At 38.7% G+C, this 20,934-nt stretch overlaps 1 protein-coding gene across 4 annotated transcripts in view; it reads left to right on the top strand.

Annotated features, from left to right (window-relative positions):
- Window positions 1-20,934, top strand: part of SEMA5B (semaphorin 5B) — a 3,270,261-nt gene that overhangs the window by 3,052,701 nt on the left and 196,626 nt on the right. For all 4 annotated transcript variants that reach the window (XM_044062778.1, XM_044062776.1, XM_044062777.1 and 1 more), the window contains one exon: window positions 8,693-8,918. In XM_044062778.1, the coding sequence (XP_043918713.1) occupies window positions 8,693-8,918 (226 nt within the window). The remainder of the gene's footprint in view (window positions 1-8,692; window positions 8,919-20,934) is intronic.

Here is a 20,934-nt window from a genome sequence, read left to right as displayed (position 1 = left end):
CTTCCATCTTGCTTTAATGTCCTGTGGACTGGTGAGCAGGTTGTTGCTGGCATCCGTTATGAAGGGTGTCTGACTATCTTCTTTATATTTCTGTCTTTGCCTTGCAGCCTGATATAGTTTCTTTGTGCCCCTTACTGAGTCACTTTCCAGACGTTGGTAGAGTGCCTCCGATGCCCTATTCTTTGCTATTGCAACTTCTTTCTTAGCTTCTTTGTTAGCCAACCAGTAGTCCTTCCTAGCCTGGTCAGTCTTTTCTAACTCCTATTTCTTCCTGCACTCTTTCTTTCTTTTGATGACTTCCTGGACTTCTGCATTCCACCACCAACTTTCCTTATGTACCTTATTTCCATAACTGGCTCGGCCACATATCTTTTCTGTAGTCCTAACACATGCTGTTTTTAGGCGCTGCCACTCTTCTTCAACTCCACCTATTTCCTCCTCTTCTTGGGGTGCTAGAGCCCTGAGTAATTCCTTGAACTGCTGTACTTTCTCTCCAGTCAACTTCCAGGTCTTCAGCCTGGTCTCTGTTGACCTTACTGCCTTCTCTGACCACTGCTTACAAGTGATTGTGGCAACTAATGGTTTATGCTGTGGGCCAACTGTTTCACTGGGGATGACTTTGCAATCGTGGATGCTACCCCAGTGCCTTTTCCTTACTAGGAGGAAGTCTACCTGAGTTTGCATGTTGGCTACTCTTGAATGTGATCTTTTGACTTTATCTTTCTGAAGCATGTGTTGACTACTATCAAGCCATTTGCCAGACAGAAGTCTAGAATGGCTTCTCCTTCTTTATTCCTGTTACCCCACCCATGTGGACCCAGGCAGTCCTCATATCCAGTTCTGTCTGTCCCATTATGTGCATTCAAGTCACCCATTATCAACACCAATTCATGTTCTCTTGCTTTATCTAGTAGGTCCTGCAACTGCTGTCTGAATGCACTCTTTTCCTCTCTATCACAACCCTGCTGTGGAGCATATGCCAATATTATAAATACTGCCCTATCATTACACTGGAGTCTGATTGCCATGAGTCTGTCATTAATTCTGATGATATCCCTTACTGCCTTCTGAGGCTTCTCTCTCACCACAATTCCTACACCATTTCTAGCCTGTCCCCCACCTGAGTAGTAGAGTCTGGATCCCAAGCCAAGTGGCTTTGCTGCACTGCCCTTCCATCTTGTCTCTTGGATACATAGGATGTCCAGTCTCCTCCATATCATCATGTCATCCACTTCCAAGCTGCATCCTGTCAGTGAACCTACATTAAGCGTAGCAATTCTCAGTTCATGTTTGGCAGGTTGGATAACTAGACACCGGCAGGTTGGGTAACTAGACACCGGCCAGCCAGTAGCTTATTGGCCCAGGGCTGCTGGGCTTTGTGGTGGGCACACACTGGCCATTAGGGGCACATATACTCCTCCCACCAATAGCAAGGGTCATTAATGGATAAAAAAGATTGAGTAAAAAATTCATACACAAACAAAAATGTAGTCCTGTTTGTGCCAAGTTTAATGGAGGGAAACAAATGAACATTTCTCATCGACTTGTTTGAGGCTAGTGTAGGACAATACAGCATGGATTTACAGCAGAAATTTTATGCCAGACAACTCTTGCAGGTTCTGTGGATGGATGTGACCATGATAGCAAACCACTATGTGGATTAAGATAGAAGATTCTCACAGTATTTGAAAGAACTTTCCACAAGCATTTGTTATGCAAGAGTTTTGAAGCATAGTACGGCAGTTTGCAGATAACAATGCTGGGAGAAATTTACAGTGGAGGTACAAAAAAAAAAAAACGGAGAAAAAATGGAAAAGAATATCGATATAGGGATGCAGTAAGTAAAGTAACCAGTAAGAATGATTGGCTAATAACAGTAAGCAGAGGTAAAAGGGATGAGCAGCTTGTAGGAAGGCAATCACTGCCACTCTGTAAAGATGCATGGAAAGTGGAACATGCAGTTTTTTAGAATCCATCTCCGCATGGATGTGGGCAAGATGGAGATGGCCTATATGAACATCTTTGTCCCCTTCACATTATATATTAATTTATTCATCCAACCATCTCCCCACCCACCACCCCTTTTTCCTATTTTTGCACATGGGGTTGGAGTATCGCTTCAACAGCAGTAATCATCTAGAGCCAAGGTTCACACTGCCGGGTTGTTATATATTGGAAGAGAAATAAATAACAGGATAGAAATCATGTTGTAGAAGAATATGTACAAAGCAAATAAGAAGCTATAACCTTAAGACAGAAAATTGAGCCATGTGGGGCAATATATCTTCATGGAGATTTTACTAAATCCCAATTATAGCCATTTTGAGTGGTTTTATTTTTGTTTGTTTTCTTGTTTCCTAACCAGGTAGTGGGCTGGTCCAGAGTCCCTTTTAATACAATAAAGTATATACAATACATTTTAAGTAAACAGTACAAATAGCAAAGTAAATCAAATAGTCTCTTCACATATTTTAAAAGAAATGAAGTTATCACAGAACAGGCTGGAAGTCAGGGAATATTATTGGCAGATTTTACTGAATGCTTCAAAATCCCTTGGTCTGTATGATGTTTTATCTATTAACAGTATTTTAATTTCCAAATCAGCCAAGGTATGAGATGGTGTTTTATTTATAATGTTTTTCTGTTTGTCGATGGGAATAACCAGTTACTCAGGTTTTTGTTAGGGTGGAATCTTACCTTATATTTGTTAAGTTTGCATCGTGTTTAAATGATATGAGTATATAAAGTTTTAAATTGCGATGCACTTTATTGTCCTGATGAAATTCCTGATCAATGGAGTGAAAGTGCTTAACATTAACATACAGTAAAATTTAATAAGACTATGTATGTTTGTGTGCGCTCACGCACATGCGTATATGTTGGGGGGTTAGGAATGTGTAAGTATAGAAGTTTAAGTGATAACACTAACGGCCAATCATTATTCTCTCTGAGATACGTTAGCCTACTGTTTGTTATGTAATATTGCTTGGTAAATGAACGTTCAACCATAGACTGGGAATCATCTTTCTCTGATTAGATAAGTGAATTGATTAAATGTTATACATTCCCCCCTTTTTTTGGTAAATGAGTGGGAATTATTTTTCTCTGATTAGATAAGTGAATTGATTAAATGTTATTCATCCCCCCCCCCTTTTTTTTTTTTTACAAATAGTGTAAAGAAACAAAGGTACAAAATTTGAGCAGGTGACAATAAAAAAAGCATAGAAAATGTGTGAACATATTGTCCTGAGTGCCTTTATGATATAGCTGTCAGAATTAAAGCTAATGGAGGAATTATTGTTTGCATGGGATAGACAAGACTAAACTAAATAAAGGGAAGAGGATAGATGACTGAACTAAGTACAGGGAAGAGTCTACAACTTCAAGATTAACTAAATCTATAGCTTATCAGAATAACAAGTTGTGGGGAAAACTGAAAATATTATGCATTCCTTTTCTGTGATCCTATTTCTATATTTCCAACTTTTTGAAAGAAATTGTAGGTGACAGTCTGCTGACTAACAAGGACTTAGAATGTATTCAGCTGCCAAAGGTTTATGATTTGTAACCAGATGCTGTGTTATCTCTTACTACAACAATATGTGTTCTAGTGGAAAAGTTATTTTTACTACTGGCTGAGAATTATGTGTGCATTATGAGCAGCTAATTAAATAGATATTTATTGTATTAACTTAGGAGCATAAGGATATGAGCCCGTCATGAGCTTTGTCTTTAGTTTGTTGTTTAAATCTCTCTTTCTCCACATATACGCTGATCCTGAGCAAGTCACTTAACAAGAGGGTGCTCCTGTCCTGGGATGCCTCTTAAAACTAGCATTTGTGTCTAATGGCTTGTCCTGGTAACAAATGAGTGAGAAGGAAAAAATGCTTTTACTGATGAGTAACATCTTCAGTAGGACACATCTCTGCAGTTGTATAGCTGTAAGCTGTCCATATGAATGCAACACAGATGGGGTCTATAATATGTTATCAAAAAGTGATTTAATCGAACAGCACTTTATATCGAAATGCTGTTCATCGAGCTGTTTATTGTGAGATTGTATTAGAGTGAAGTTCTGAAAAATTGCCCTTTCCTCACTGTAGTGTGATCTCGGAGTTGGTATATATAATTAGCAGGGGGTGGGGGGCACAGCCCCCCACAAGAGCGAATTCGATAAATGGCATTTTCGGTGCAAGTGCCGTACAATTAAATTACATTTTGATTATGTAATATAGACCCCACCGATGCATTGTACTGCTCAGTGCAAAAAGGCCTATTTTAAGGAAACTACTGCAAACTTCTTTTTAGCAGATTAATTTTCATCTGTATGGCATCAGTGTCTAAAGAAAGTTTCTCAAAGTTCATAAGAACAGATAAGGATGAGTCACACTTGGTAAATTTTTTATTGTTGAGAAGTGTGACTAAAAAAAAACACAAAAATTAAAAGATATATATATATATATATATATGTGTGTGTGTGTGTGTGTGTGTGTGTGTGTGTGTGTATATATACATATGTGTGTGTGTGTGTGTGTATATATATATATATATATATATATATATATATATCTTTTTTTTTTTTTTTTCCTTCAGGGGCAAGACACCCTGCTCTTTTCAGTTTTTTTTCATGGTTAATGTAGATCCATGTGTGTGTATGTACCTTTAAGAAGCTATCCAAGGGCTTGCACAAGTGTATTAATACTAAGCACGTGCGAGCCTGACAGCCATTTTGTAGTAAGCTGTTGAGATGTGAGCATGTATGTATGTAAGGTCTGACTGTTTGTTCATAATTTATGATGCTGCTGTCCATCCTGGTGTGTTTATATGTATTAAAGCATCTAAACGAAACCCCCCGCCTGCTTGTCTTATGTGTTAGAGAAGGACGAGCGACCGTTAATAACACACATTTTTCTGTTTTTCTGGTCATGCTGTGCTCCTGAGCTGCCTTCACAATTTCTTAAAGTGCATTTGTGTAATCTTAACATATTTAATTTTCTGCTACAATGTTAGTCTTGAAGTAAAATACATTTTACACTGTCTTCTCCTTTCCTTCTGCCTTAAGGGTTCTATGCAAATTCTGTCCCTTCTTCCAAACCATTCTAAATGACTGTACCCTTCACTTTAATTTCTTGCATCCTTATGAACACTAATCTATATTTTCTTCTGCGTTCCTTTATTTCCAAGCAGTTTAATACTTCAGCAAGAGTAGCATGTCTTGAAATCCTGCGGTGACTCCTGCTATGTTTTCTTGATGTGGGTATATCTAAAATAATCACCTTCCCCTAAATGCAGCTAAACATCAGTCATGTTTATTACCCAAAGTATAAGCTACTAAATCTACCACATTCAAAGTATTTTAGCTTGTGTATTGTTTTTTTTACGTTGCTTACTTAAAGCAAAGTACCTACTATCTAAAAAATTGCCCCTGCCCATGTACTTAGTGAACAAGATCATTGCTTTCCCCTCATTTATTTATGTATTGAATGGAAAGGGAACACACAAACTCCACTGTGTTTCTTTGTGTCAGTGCTCAAGTATAGCTTCCTTATTTTTGTGATTTACATTTCCCCCAGAACAAATGATGCTACCAACTCAGACTATTAGTCCTTCCAAAGTGAAAGAGGCAGCATACACTGCCAGACCAAATGAAATGGTATATTCCCATCTTACAATACTGTAAGTATGGCTGTTGGACTGCATGTTAAAATGCCTGTTGGTCCCTCAGCAGGCCTGCAATGTAGCAGTGTCTTAGTTTTGGTAGACATTACCTTGAAATCTATCAGATCAATTTACAGTTCCTGTTTTGGATGTAATCCTATCAGTTCTTCACTACTTATTATTTTTGTATCTGTTGACCCATTTTGGAAAATTGTTTTGGAATACAGCCATAACTTCCTTGTGTAGTATACAGGACTGAGCAATTACAAATGGTCCCCAAGTATACCTTTCTGAGCAGCTCTCAGAAACGCTGTTAGACTTCTAGGGGGTTGATCTTTGACCCAAAACACATTTACTGCTAAATTTTGTAGTCTATGTTCCACAGTCAAACCTGAAAATCTGCTTTGCCTTGCACTCTGGTCTTAGTGGTAAACAAAAAAATTACTTTTTCATAAAGAAATCGAATAATTCTCCTTCAGCAGTGTTGGATTTATTGATGTTCTTTGTGTTTCACCGTTGCAGTCATCACACTTGAGTTATCTGCCTGCAAGTAGCACCGTCCCGAATACCAGAGACTTAGTATTTCTACTTCAGTTGCTGTCACTTCAGGACTGATGTCAAGTTGTCAGGGGTATAAAAACAGGTAGCCGACGCCATTACATCAGTCTTTCTTGCCAAGGAGCCCGAAGCAGAAGCAGTTTGCACAAGTGCCGGTCGGCCGCTACCTAAGTTTTCATTTCCAAAATTGAATCATCTTGAAGTCTTCTAAATAAGTGGAAAAGGTATTGTTCCTGGAGTCAGTCTAAAGGAGAGGCCACAGCACTGCCCTCCTTACCTCTAATCCTGGATTACCTAGCTGGTCTACTCCACAGAGGCTATCCTTCTCCTCCATTAAGATCCATCCTCTGCCATCTTGGCTCATTACAACACTGAGCCACCTATCTTCTCTCCCCTCTCTCATAAAACAGTTCCTGAGAGGGGCAAACAACTTAATGCCACCAAGGAGAGCACCAACCCCTGCTTGGGACCTTAACTTTGCACTAGAAAAGCTCACCCCCCCCCTTTGAGCCTGCAGCTTCAGCAGAGCTAAAATTCCTCTCTTGGAAAACAGCCTTGCTTCTGGCCATCACTTCAGCTAGAAGAGTGTCTGAGCTGCAAGCACTTATGGCAGCAGAACCCTTCATTATTTTCCATGCTGACAGGGTTTCCCTCAGGACTAACCCTTCCTTTATGTCTAAAGTGGTGTCCAGTGTGGCTCTCAATCAATCCATCCATTTGCCAACTTTTTTCCCTAATCCTCAAAATAAAGGGGAAAGGATCCTGCACTCCTTGGACGTGCACAGACAGCTCAGATTCTACCTTAATATGACTAAGCCCTTCAGGGAATCTAACCAGTTATTATTCCAGTTTTGCACCGAGGCAGAGGCAAGGCCATTTCAAAACAAACAATTTTCAAATGGATAGCACACTGCATCCATTTCTGCTACAAACACCATGGGAAACCAACCCCTCAGGGGGTCAGAACACATTCCACTAGAGCAACTTCTACCTCTACAGCATTCCTCAGGGGAGTCCCTACCAGGGACATTCTGAAAGCTGCTACCTGGAGTTCTGTGCACACCTTCACCAAGCATTACCACATGCCTATCTTTTCCAAATCCAGGGTGGGTTTTGCAACAGCAGTCCTGCAGGGCATTCTAGCCAACCCCACCTCTTCTTGACTGCCTCCACCCTTTCTTCAGCTTTGGGAATCAACCCAAGTGTGATGACTGCAACAGTGAAACACGAAGAACATAGTACAGTTGTGTACACTTACCATAAATGTAGATGTTCGAGTATATTCACTGTTGCATTCCTGGTTTCCTACCCTCCAGCTCCCTTATCTCTCTCTCCTCTCTCTGTCTATTACTCAACCCTTACAGGGCTATTGGTATTTACTTTTTATTGGTGGTGTTTTCCCCACCATAACATAGCTGCCTATTTGGGGGGGGAGTCCTGGCATTTGGGGCAAGAAAAACTGATGTAATGGCATCGGCTGCCTGTTTTTATACCCCTGACGACCTGACATCAGTCCTGAAGCAACAGCAACTGATGCAGAAATACTAAGTCACTGGTATTCGGGCTGACTGAGGGCTACCTGCAGGCAGATAACCCAAGTGTGATGACTGCAACAGTGAATACACTTGAACATCTACATTTATGGTAAATGTACACAACTGTACTTTCTAAATCACACATGGAGTTAAAATGTTTTCAACTATTTATGAGAAAATGTGACTGTACAAAGTTGATGCTACAGTTGTGAGGAAATAGTAAAAAAAACTGGAGTATACCATCTTATTTTTATAATTTGCAATCCTCTGACTCAAAGTTGAATGTACTACCAAGTCTGTTCAGTGTCTAGTAGCACTGCAGTAGTCAGTGTTCAAGCTTCGGACAAAAAAAATTATTTTCTGTATATCCAGAACATGACTTTGTAGATAAACTTTTAAAATATTACTGCTGCAAGTCATAAACTAATGTCTGCATATCTGGGTATCCAAAATGAAAATGATGTACTGGTATACCTTACCATCTAACTTCGATTCAGTGCTCGTAGATGATGAGCTCACTGTAATTCTGAATTTATAACGCTGCATATATACTACAGAATAACTACATTTGTGTCACAAATAATGAAGTATAGTATGAATAATAATACAATTATGTACTCAACATTCCAACAAAAATCAAATTGGCTCACAGACTATAAAGGAATAATAAATATTTGAAAACATACATATTTTGCCATGTGTATGGATAATTTAGGTTGGTACATTAGCAAATGTTTCCTTACACAGTGTACTTTTATACATCTCAAGTATTTTTATGAATTCATCTAGTGTTAAAGAATGACCCAGTTTTTTCAACAGTTATTTTAGATTATGGGTAAATTGTTTTTAAGAAAAGTATTAACTTGTTCAGTTTTCATTTCAGTTAACATTTTTTTCATTATTGCATACTAATATTGATTTTCATCTTTGAACTTCTTTAGGAGTATAAAACTTGCAATTCAGAATCTTGCCCAGAGGTCAGACGAAACACTCCTTGGACCCCTTGGATACCAATCAATGTATCTCAGGATGGAGTACGTCAAGAGCAGCGGTATCGTTATATATGCCGTGCCCAGCTTGCTGATCCTCATGATCTGCAGTTTGGAAAGAAAAAGGTCGAGACCCGTTTCTGTCCAAATGATGGCTCTTCTGACTGTGAGACTGACTGTAAGTGTGTGTTTTCTTTTTTTTTTTTTTTAATAAATGCATCATCATGTGCTAATATACTGATCCCTTATGGTCATGCAGCTGTCTCTTTGCAGGTGCATTTTATTAAAAAAAACATATATGGTGATTTGTATTTTCTGTTAATTACTAGTAGATTTAGTTGTTTTTTAACTAGGATGATGAATGCATCTTTCTTGGGCCACAAGGGAATTCGCAGATGCTGTACATGTGGACAGTTTGTAGCTGCCAGTCAAACAGCATGTTTGTTGGAGGTATAAAGTAATCGGAGTATCCAGTGAAAACACAAAAGGACAAAAATAACTGGCAGACTCACCACTCTGCTCTAGATAGCTTAAATATTATGCCAGCTTTGTGCCCTGACTATCATCTGTTATGACTGAGGAGCGTATCCCTTGTATTTTATTATTCATTACTCCCCGTCACAGCAGACCATTAGCTGATTCCATATGACCCTCCTCATTCACGGGATCTACGGAACCTGACAAGCCTCATATATGCTGCCAAGGATAATGTCTTGGTTCTTTCCCATACTCCTACCTCAACACACACAGATATAGTTTTGGAAATGGACATGCAATAGGCATGGCGGTCTATCATCCCAACTCCATGGTGACTCAGCCTGTGCTCTACCTCCCCAAAGACAACACCCTCTTTTGTGTCTCCAGCATCTGCAGAAGATAAGTCATGAGGTTCACCCATCTGCCCACCCTCACACAATATGGATGCACACATCCTTCCATCACCAGAGATGCAGACATCTGAGCCGCCAATCAGACATTTGTCACCTGGGCCATAATTAGGGCTTTGTCAGCTCCTGCATTTATATTAAGCTGTGTTCTACACTCAGAAACTACAGCTATTTCCACCCCTCCCCCCACTGACAGAAGTTAAAACAGAATAGTTAATCGCACCCCTTCACTGAATAGCTCTGTGATGATCCAAGTTCATTCACAAACAGGAGGGGCCAGGACTGCAGTCAAACAGCCTACCAGTATACTGTTAGGCTGGACAAAATGTCTGCATTTATTCTGATAATTTACTGTCTTGCTTCAACTTTCAGTACTTGGCTTTGGTGGCATGCTCATTTTGCCCATTATTCCTGGTTAGTAATCTCCAGTTAACCTGTTTCCCATTCAAAGAAAATTCCTCAGGATGACATTAGCTCTGACAAGGAAGGCAGTGACCCTCAGTTTACATTTAAGATGATGCACTGCATAAACTACTTTGATGTTAAACAATGTATATAAGAGTGTGTGCTTTGCTGATTAAACTAGCAATTAAAATTGTTCTTGCTGTATCCCTTACTGCAGTACAAATTAACAAAATGAGCTGCTTCTCTACAGTATTACTGAAGGTGTTGACCTGGCATGGCTTTGTGGGCATTGTTCTCATTGTAAGAAAACATTCTGGCATGCAGAATGCTGACACATTCGCTGATGCCTACACGTTTGATTGTAGATTCCCACACCATGACGGCATCCCCCTTGTAGCAGCTCATCCCTCTACCATCATCATTTAATGAATTTTAGCAATGCTTTTCATTGTGGCCACTTGATATTTCCTGCCTTTCCTGAGATTGAGTTTAGCATATTCACTATGCTTGAATTTAGCATCTCCTTTCTTGGCAGTTGAATATGTAGCAGAAAGGGAGCACTTGTTAATTATATCTTCCTGGTGAATGCTCAGTTGGTTTTCTTTCATTTCCAGAATATGCATAGGAGGATGTAAGATGAGTAAAAGCGACCACAGGTTGAGTTGGGCTCAAACCATTGGTTTTATGAGGACAGACATAATGTGCCCTAAAGGAAAAAAGAAAATAGAAAAACAGATATTTTAACTGTCAAATAGCTAAAAATATATAAATAAGCAGTAAAAGAGGAGTTACTGTCTGTTAGCTAAAGGCATGTATAGGAATGAGAAGACATTTCGTAAAGCGAAAAGAGAGAAGAGCGCAGACAGGGTTCTGAGAAAGCATTTATATATTTATTTGGGCAATAGTTTATTAGCATGGGAGTTAGAGGCCAGCACAACAGATGACGTCAGAACTGGGAGATGTACTGGAAAGGCAACCCTGTTATAAGATAAAGAAAGGATAAAACAACAGAACATAAACAAGTGAGGAAAAGATAAAGAGTGTGTATCAAATTGCATTATGTTTTACTATAAAATGCTGTCTCAACTATATATTACATGAAGTCCTTCAATCTAGAAGTAGACATGTACATACACACACACACAATATATCTATATATAAATATATATATTATTTGTGTGTTTATATATATATAATATATATATATATATATATATATATATATATATATATATATACATATATATATATATATATATATATGTATGTATGTATATATATCTATAAGTATAGACAGACACACACGCGCACACACACACACACACACACACACACACACAGATATACAGTCTACTTGGTATTATTGGCCGGGGGTGTCTTCTAGGCATGGTCTGCATGCCCTCCCAGAGTGCATAAGGCCTTTCAACAGATGATTCTTTCTTTCTTCCTAAAGACATGGCTGATCTCCCAAACTGCCCATAGATATGCAGACACGAGTGCCTTGCAATACTTTGGTGCTCCATTCAATATTAGTTTCTCTGCGTTATACACAAAGAGTGCAGAGATAGTTTCCACCTACCCCATGACATTGAACTGAATTAATCGGTAATCAGAAATTGAATGAGTTAAGCCAGTACTCTTAATTAGAAAGTAAAGCTACAAAATACAAAACAGATGTTTAAATTAAAGCCAAGCTGTGCCAAGTATCTAGTTGTCAGATCTCACTACAAAGGGCACAAGACCAAAACTAAAAGCATCTGTTAGGGGAAATGAAAGTGACAGTCTAATCATAATGTAATTTTCCATTTTCTGGACAAATTTGTTGTGTGTAACAAATCATGCTACACACCTTACAGAGCTTCTGAGCTGTATTTCTAAATATTAAAATATGAAGTTTCTCGCCTGTCTTGTCAGTACAGCACCACCTGATTTCTGCCCCATGTAAATCATCATATCTCAAAATAAAGTGGTTTTATTGGTGGGAGTAACACCAGAGTTACCATATTATTTAATGTAAGGAAAATGTGGTTGCCTCATTTATTTTCCTAGAGATCTGTCTTCCTAGATTTGTCTCTTGATGCTTAGTGTTTACAAAATGCAGGTGCCTTCATGTTACCATTGCCATTACCTGCTTAAAAAAGAAAAATCTTTTGATTTTGTAGGATTGTCAACTTCACATACATGTCATATTGTCCTCTCTCAGCTTCAGCACTTCCCCTATAAGTGCACCTTAACGGTTGTAGTTATTGCCAGGTAGTATAAACCACATCTGGATAATGATGGGCCTCCTGACCCTCTGTGAGGATAAGTGTCACTGTCAGGTTACCTTTAATGTGTGGTTGTGTTCAGCAGTAGCACATTTGACAGTTGCAAGGTAGGCCCTTAATGACTCCCTGCTATCCTAACCACTTTCAGGGAGTTCCACAGACTTTTTATACAGGTATTTAAAAGGCTTGTAGTTTCTTTCCAAGGTGTACGTACAACCGCATTTCAGTTCATTAATATATGGTGTGTCTTTCTTATAGCTCTGGGTTTCCCACAATGCAAAAGCTGCCTGTCCTTACTGAATGATGATGATGTGTTAGACTAAGAAATGAAACGCACAACATTTGCACCCAACTTTTGGTCACAGACTAAGAAATGAAACATAACATTTGCACCAAACGTTTGGTCACTTGTCAAACTAACAGAGCCGGGAATAATTCCAGGAATACAAGAACAAACCTGAAAAGTTAATTAGCATTGCTAGGCCACATAAGAGTACATAATAACTTCGCTGACTTTGAAGAGCCTTGTTTTCAGCTTGAGCACATTGCTAAATCTGAGGATATTACCAGAAAGCGCTTTTAGAAAAATAGAGTCACGAACACTAAAAGAAGTAGGGTTAGTTCAAATTTTAGCATAGTTCAAAGAGCTAATATAAAATCTAAGCATGATTAGTACTAGCTCTTTAAAGTATGACTCCTCGCTGTCCCCAGCCACCTCCCTGCCAGCTGTTTTGAAACCTCTGTTATATGCAAAACTAAATAGAGTGCATTTGTGACCACCACATTCAAGAGCAAGGATGCTCTTAATGTCCCTTAAGAAAGAAAGCATTGCTATTCGTTCTGATTCTGGCAGACAGGAATAAAGGAAAGACTGCAGATTTAAAACACTTGGCTTACGCATGTGCTCCTTAAGAAATTAAGACAAATCATGTCTGAGAAGATCAAAACATCTCCTCTTTAGGATGTCTGTCTTTGGCTGAAAGGGGAAAGTACGCAAGAAGTGTGTTAACCAGTGGGCAGACAACAGGGTTAGGAAGAAGAGTGATAAGTCATATCAAGGCATCAAGACGTTGTGGGAAACAGTTAAGTAAACCTTATGTTTAAAAAATAGATATGATATTAATGAGAAAAGGTGTGGTATTTGGGAATTGCAAAGAATTACAGAAAATGTAGGACAAATAGGTGAAGCTTGCATGTACATGCCTTTCAGTTCTTGGAGTTGCCACCAGAATGAGACTGTGTTACCAGGAAAACAGCATGTTTGTGAAGATCTTTGTACAACTGATGTGTACGTTTCATCATCTGGGCTCATTCACCTGCAAAAGCTCATTTGGGGCATTGTGCAGCACTAGCACCTGGTTATAAATTGGACTGTGCAACAGCACAACAGTTTGATAGAAACTTTTTTCCAATGATTACTCTGAAAGTTTCATGTCTAAATTCTCTGCAGTTAAAACATTTTAACTTTGCACAGTATCAGTTATCTAAAATGGGTGATTGAACTATTTTACATTAAAATACACCTTAGAGCACACAATTGTCATATGTAAGTTATCCTCTTCTTCCTCTTTTTCTTCTTTCGGCTTTTCCCGGTTATAAAAATTAAAAATTCGAAGTGCAGAAAAATATAGATACCCACTTTATAAGTACAGTAAAGCACTTTGTGGTGTGCATGGTGCAGAATTTACTACATATAAAGGGACTGTCTCATGCCTCAAAACACTTCACAGTCATGTATTAATATCTGTGCCATCGACACATTCTTATGCCTTGCTACATAGTTAATGCATCTAGAATATAAACAAAAACTTTAAGGGAGGAGTACACATACACTGTGGTACTAATTGGATTTAACAAGGAAGGAGATGTGAGATCATTTTATCAAAACACCTCTCAAAGACCAGTAGTGTGATAACCATACCTGTCAATTGTCTCTAATTTTGTATCATGTTTCCCTTTCCTCATAAAATTTTACATTTTTGGGTCAATCACTGAGGATTACAGTCAGTCAATGAGTGATGCCAAACAGTAGAGTTTCTACTCACTATCTTCCTTTAAGAATAACCTAGATAAGTTGATGGTTACCCCAGTTTACTCCAGGATTGACTGATATGGTCCTCCAGGAGAAAGGAGGTATAGCATGAGGGAGGGTCCTGGTAAAGAGTAAATCCTCATAAGATTACGTGGCCTTGGAATACCTACAAAATGTATACTTCTCATAGCTCTCACCTGTCCATATTTTCACAGAATGCCCAGATTTTTACCTCATATTTTTAATCAGTTCCTCATAAAATTTGTGTTTCTCTGGCAAATTATTTCAGACTTCATTTCCTTCTAAAAATGCATGCAAACACAAATCTGTTATTCTAGCAACTTCCTAAGTTTGAGAGTAATATTTAAAATATGTCCCTATTTTTGAGCCTTTATCTCTCCATTATGTTAGGCTTTTTCTAGATTTTTTGTGCTAAGAGGTTGAGAGGTATGATACTAATTATTGTTCAGGAAATACATGTTCATTCAAAAACTGTTGTTCTGTTAACTGTTTTAGTTGAATTAAATTAATATTTAAAAATTCTCCCTGATTTTGTCCCTTTATTTCCCGTTATTTTGGCTTTGTGCAGAACTCTTGAGCAAAATGGCGTTGTGTATGTTCCTAAATGAATTAGTGTAATATCTAAAAAAAAGAAAACAATACCCCCCCTCCTCCCATTGTTTTTAGCTATGTGCACAGTTCTTGAGCACAGAAGTTGAGAGAACTAGTCATAACCTTGACACACAAAAACATTTGAAAATATAAATCAGTCTTACATGCAAAAGAAGTGAGGCAATAATAAGACCAAGCCATTAGTAGGGCACATAACAGGAAGTATTACTAAAAGACAGGACATTCTTTGATGTTTATATATATATATATATATATATATATATATATATATATATATATATATCATTGGTGAAATTAATCATATTGTAAGAGCTCTGTAAATGTCATCCCATGTCTATATCTTGATGGGTGTAATGAAGACGGTGTACAAATGAGGAGGATAATTGCACATAGTATGTTGCCTACACCAAAAAACATACACAACAGGTTTAAAGGAATGTTTTAGATAAAAAGGGGAGAGAATGTAATACAGTTCTTTTCAGATGCATCTAGGAAACAGCAAATTGTAGTTTCAGTACATCTTTCTGAAAAAAAGTGGATTGGCAAATGCATGTTAAAGCAACCTTTTAAAAAGACTTGGCTTCATCTAACCCCCCCCCCCCCCCATTAATCAGTATTAGGACTGGGCAACTGAGTGACACAGTCAGATGTGCTGCCACTCCGGCTGCTGTTTATCTCCAGGATCTGAGGTTTAATGTTTTATGACTGCATTTTTCTTGTTCTTGTGGCTATATAGGTTTTTGTCTGGGCATTGCAGTTTCCTCCCCAATTCCAGGGATGTGCTGCTTTAGTATACTGGCCACATTGATAATATAAATATTGAAGTGTTCCCAATGTCAGTGCTCTGGAGCATTTCTCTGCAAGTCTCCCTGTAAATGAGCCATGGGCTCATTGGGGCTAACTAATCTCATTAACAAAATGAACTAGGTAAATTAGACATGAAGGATGACTTGATCCATGAAAATGAAAGTAGTTTGTACTTTAAGGTAATATTAATACCCGTCTAACTTTTCTGACTTCCTGACTACTGCAGAAGCCATAGAACTTCCATAACAAATACGGATCATGTGACCCACCCAGGCTACCATTTTCATACCTATGAAATAGTCAGCTGATTCCATTTAGCAAGTTCCTTTAATGATTTCAGAGCTCACCTGATATACTGTCTACAGCATTTATTAGTAATTTATTTCTCTATTTCTGATTTTATTACATAATCAAGAATGCTGTTTTATAAGTCCACTATGACCTCAGTAAAACACTTGTCTTTTCTTCAAATTATCCTTCTCAGCATGTAGTCTGTGCTTCTTGCTTTTTACACATCTTTCCTGAAAAGATGTTAGCTTGGACTTTATTGATTTCTCTAAACTCTCCATAAAAGATAATGAAATTCTCCCACTGGGCTACCATATCCTACGCAGTGACAGAACCAACAAAAATGGTAGTGGTGTAGGTATTATCTACCCCTCCTTCCATACCTTAACCCCTTACACCAACCACATCCCAACCTTTGCCAACACTGAAATTACAATAGGTCTATTCAAAATAAACAACTATAAGTCCATATGCATAGCAGCCATCTGTATTCCCCCCAGGCAATAACATCAAGACACTTGAAGACATCTTCTCCTTGTTTTCCCCCAACATCAAAAATGAAACCTATATCCTCGGTGACATGAACATTAACTGGGCCTCTCTTTCTTCTGCAACCGCTTCCCTCACAGTCAATCTGTACAATTTCTCCCAACTTTTAACATCTCCAACCAGACCAAACAAAGACAGTACCTCTGGTACCATCATAGACTGGATCCTAACTACTCACCCCAACCTCATCTCCAATTCTGGAATACTGCCAGACCCTCTCAGTGACCACCTACCAGATTTTGCTGATAGTCTCCCCTCCCCTCTGCAAAAACAACACTACACTCAAATCTGCAACCTCTCCTCTTTCAACCCTAAAACCTTCTCAGACTGTCTAAAGCACACTAACTGGACCCCTCTAAAAACACTTCCTCTAGATAGTACTGTATCTTATCAACCAATCATTCCTCACCCTTCTAAACCAGTAAGCCCCCCTTAGGACCAAACGCATCAAACCAATCCCTGCCCTGGCTGTCAAAGGAAACTAAACTTGCCATGTACCAATGTGACAAAAAATGGAAACAATACCAAAGACTAAAATCCTCCAACTCCCTACTAGAATTTAAGCAACTTCGGAACACCACAAAAAAACTGTTAACAAAAGACTGCAAAACCTACTACTACAAATTCCAATCCACGGACTCCATCTCCTCCATCCAGGAAATAAAGATAACCCCTTTCCAGACCCCAACCTCACTGACGTAGAAGCTGCCACCCAATTCAACACGTTCTTCATAGATTGTATCACAAAACTATCCTCCACTTTCCCACACCTCCCTCCAACTCTTGTCCCTCCAGCCCTCCTCACTCCCTCAACATCCCACCCCCCTCCTCCCCTTTAAACCTCTCACAAGTACAATAAAAACTCTTTTCCTCAAACTAAGACCATGTCGCAATGCGCCAGACAATTTACCCTCTACCTTCCTCAAACTATCAGCAGAAAGCATAGCCTACCCAATCTCTATTCTTATAAACAGATCCATACAAGAATCTTACATCCCTAAAAGCTGGCGCCATGCTTACATCATCCCACTCCACAAAGGTGGTAAAAACACAGACACCACTAACTTTAGATCCATCACTATAGTCTCTCCTCTCTCTAAAATACTAGAAAAAAAATATCCACGCACAACTCATGCCTTACCTAACCCTTAATAACCTCCTTTCCCCCACTCAACACTGCTTCCGCCCCAGCCGCAGTACCATGTCATCTCTCCTTTCCTGTCTCGAAACCATCAACAAAGCATCTGACAGTGACAAATTTGTATCTACAACGTTCTTAGATCTCTCTAAGGCATTCAACACCATCTCCCACACATTACTCCTATCCCAGCTCTCCAGCCTACATCTATCTCCCTCCACCATAGCCTGGTTCTCCAGCTAATTTGCCAAATGCCAACAAGCTGCATAATAGAGAACATCAACCTCTCCCTACCTACCTACACCCACAGGAGTTCCCCAGAGCTCTGTTCTGGGCCCTCAACTCTTTAACATATTCATAATAACTTCCACCACTCCATTCCGGAATCCTCAGTCATCCAGTACGCGGATGACTCAACCATAATATGCTCATCCTCCTGCCCCTCCAGACTGCTACTAAAAACCCAACTAGCCTTTTCCAAAACAGAAACCTGGATACAATACAATCATGTAGCTCTAAAATGCTAATAAAACAAAATTAATGATCTTTACCTCTTCCAGAAACTACAAGATCAACAAGCACTCATTCTTCATACATAGCCAAAACAAAATCACCTTAGAAATTGTTCCACATACCAAGCTATTAGGCATAATCATTGACAAAGACCTAAAATTTGATACTCATATTCACTCTTCAATCAAAAAAAAAAACATCAAAAAATCAGTCTCCTCTACCGACACAACTGCTACCTCACTCCCCATACCCGGCAAACTCTAGCAGCCACCTTCTTTCTCCCCTCCCTTATGTATGGTGCTCCCCTGTTTACCAATCTCCAACTTGGCCTGCAAGCAAACTTGAATCCTGCTACAATAAAATATACAAATTTGCAACTAATGCAAAAAATTCATCCCATCACTGCCACTCTCTAGACACCCTCAAATGGCTCGAGCTTCCCAACTACTTGAAATACCTCCAACTTATAACTGCCCACAAACTCATCTTCAAACCTGAAAACTGTCCCTCTCTCACTACAGCCTTAAAACCCTACATAACAAACCGCTCCCTCTGATCTGAAAACCAAAATCTCCTGCAAATTTACAAACCTTCACAACCCCATGGCCATCTACTACTATCCTGTTCCATAGCAAAACAGTGGAATTCCCTTCCCTCCATGCTACGCATTCTATCTGACCATAACAACTTCAAATCTCATGTGTTCTCCCACTTATCTAAATGGGAATGCCCCTGTCATGCTCCAACGTAAACACCCCTCCACCCTACTATAACTTGTATCCTATAGTCCCACTATGGAAATCCACTCCCTACCAATGACGTACTACTGTTCCAGTAAATGTATACTTCTTTCTCAATGCTCAAGGTATACGAAAGTACACTAACCATGATGTACTACCATTCACAGTACCAGCAGGCTTTCTCAAACTCTCAATGACTACCTGTCTTATTATATTCAATAACTTTATGTTGAATATTTCCAGCTTTCTGTCTTCCAGTACTATAATGCTTCTTTCACATTTCTCAATGTATAAGACAGTCCACTACCTGTATCGTATCACTACTTGCAGTACCAGTATACTTTCCCAATCTCTCAAAGTGCACCTAAATTACATGTTATACTACTATGTATAGTACCAGTATGTATTTCTCAACTCATAAATTGTACCTAAACTACTATGTTCAATAACTATATGTTTGTATATTTTACATACTGTATATTTCAATAACATGTGTATCTTGCAAAAAAGTTGATACTGTATGAATTTTGTCTGGAGCTTTTCTCCCCGGGCCTCCACTGAAAATGGGTTCTTCTTGGCCTAGTGGATTTCCCTGGTCATCAAACTGAAATTAATAATAATGTACTTAAACATTTCACTTTGTAGCTTCACATTTCCCTCCTTTCCGCTGGAATATGCAGAATAAGCTCTTCCTTTCTGTCTCGATTTGACTTCTGACAGTCACACAGCACCCTTTTTGCTACCATCTTTTTGAATATATCTAGACCATGTGATTGTTAAGATGATGTCTCCAAAACTGCTATGCAAATATCCAAGGTCTAAGATCCACGGTGAGCCTACAGTCCTGACATTATCCATACTTCCCCATTCATTGAGAGAATATGTTGCCTTCCATCATTGACTGAATCCTTAGCCCAAACTAACATTTATTGTTTTAAACTTTATAAAAGCTATCCCAATATTCTTTGTTGTTGGCTACAAGATTATCCACTGCTAAAGAAATCTTTATTGCCTTTCACTTGTGTCTCTCCTTATGCAAGGGATTCATGGCATTTAGTTGTTTGACTTATTCCTCTAGTAGAAATGAACACTAATTTACACTCTTGCTACTTCCCACTCCTGGATTTTTAATCACTGCACCTCTGAAAAGATATTTGGGATCATTTCTTAAAGAATTCATTTTCTGTTTCTCATCCATGCTGACTTACTGACTTCTGCTGAGATGCATGGTGTTTAACAGCATATTCTGGTACATCCAGCAGTCTTCTGAGTTTGTATCAAGTGTTTGGTTTCCTAGAAGTGGCTTTGTGTTAGTGTAGTACCTCACAGGATGCGCAGTAGCAAGTCCTGCCTAAACCCCGCCCACTATCCAACAACCAGTGACGTCTTAGTAAATTTAAGTAATATCCATACCAATGGCAGCATGAATATTCATTGTCTATTTGTAATTTACCCTTTTCCTCAATGTAGTGCAATCTCAGAGTTGTTATACTTAATTAGCGTGGGTGTGGGGGTGGGGGTGCAGGGGGGGCTTGCCTCCCCTTGCAAAAATGAAGGGAAAAAAGTAATAGCACTCTAACTGTAAATATTATTTTTTGCATCACCTGCATGTTAAATATACCAACACAGAGACTGAACTACATTGAGGAAAAGGGTAAATTATGACTAGACAATGAATATTCATGTCACATCTGCATGGCTGTCAAATTATGACTAGACAATGAATATTCATGTCACATCTGCATGGCTGTCAAATTATGACTAGACAATGAATATTCATGTCACATCTGCATGGCTGTCAAATTATGACTAGACAATGAATATTCATGTCACATCTGCATGGCTGTCAAATCATGACTAGACAATGAATATTTATGTGACATCTGCATAGCTGTCAAGTTATGACTATATATATATATATATATATATATATAT

The sequence above is a fragment of the Protopterus annectens genome, chromosome 2.part1 (genome assembly GCF_019279795.1).
Source record: "Protopterus annectens isolate FY-2018-M chromosome 2.part1, PAN1.0, whole genome shotgun sequence".
Classification (NCBI taxonomy): domain Eukaryota; kingdom Metazoa; phylum Chordata; order Ceratodontiformes; family Protopteridae; genus Protopterus; species Protopterus annectens.
The sequence above is the reverse complement of the archived record's forward strand: the minus strand, read 5'-3'. Positions and strand labels throughout refer to the sequence as shown.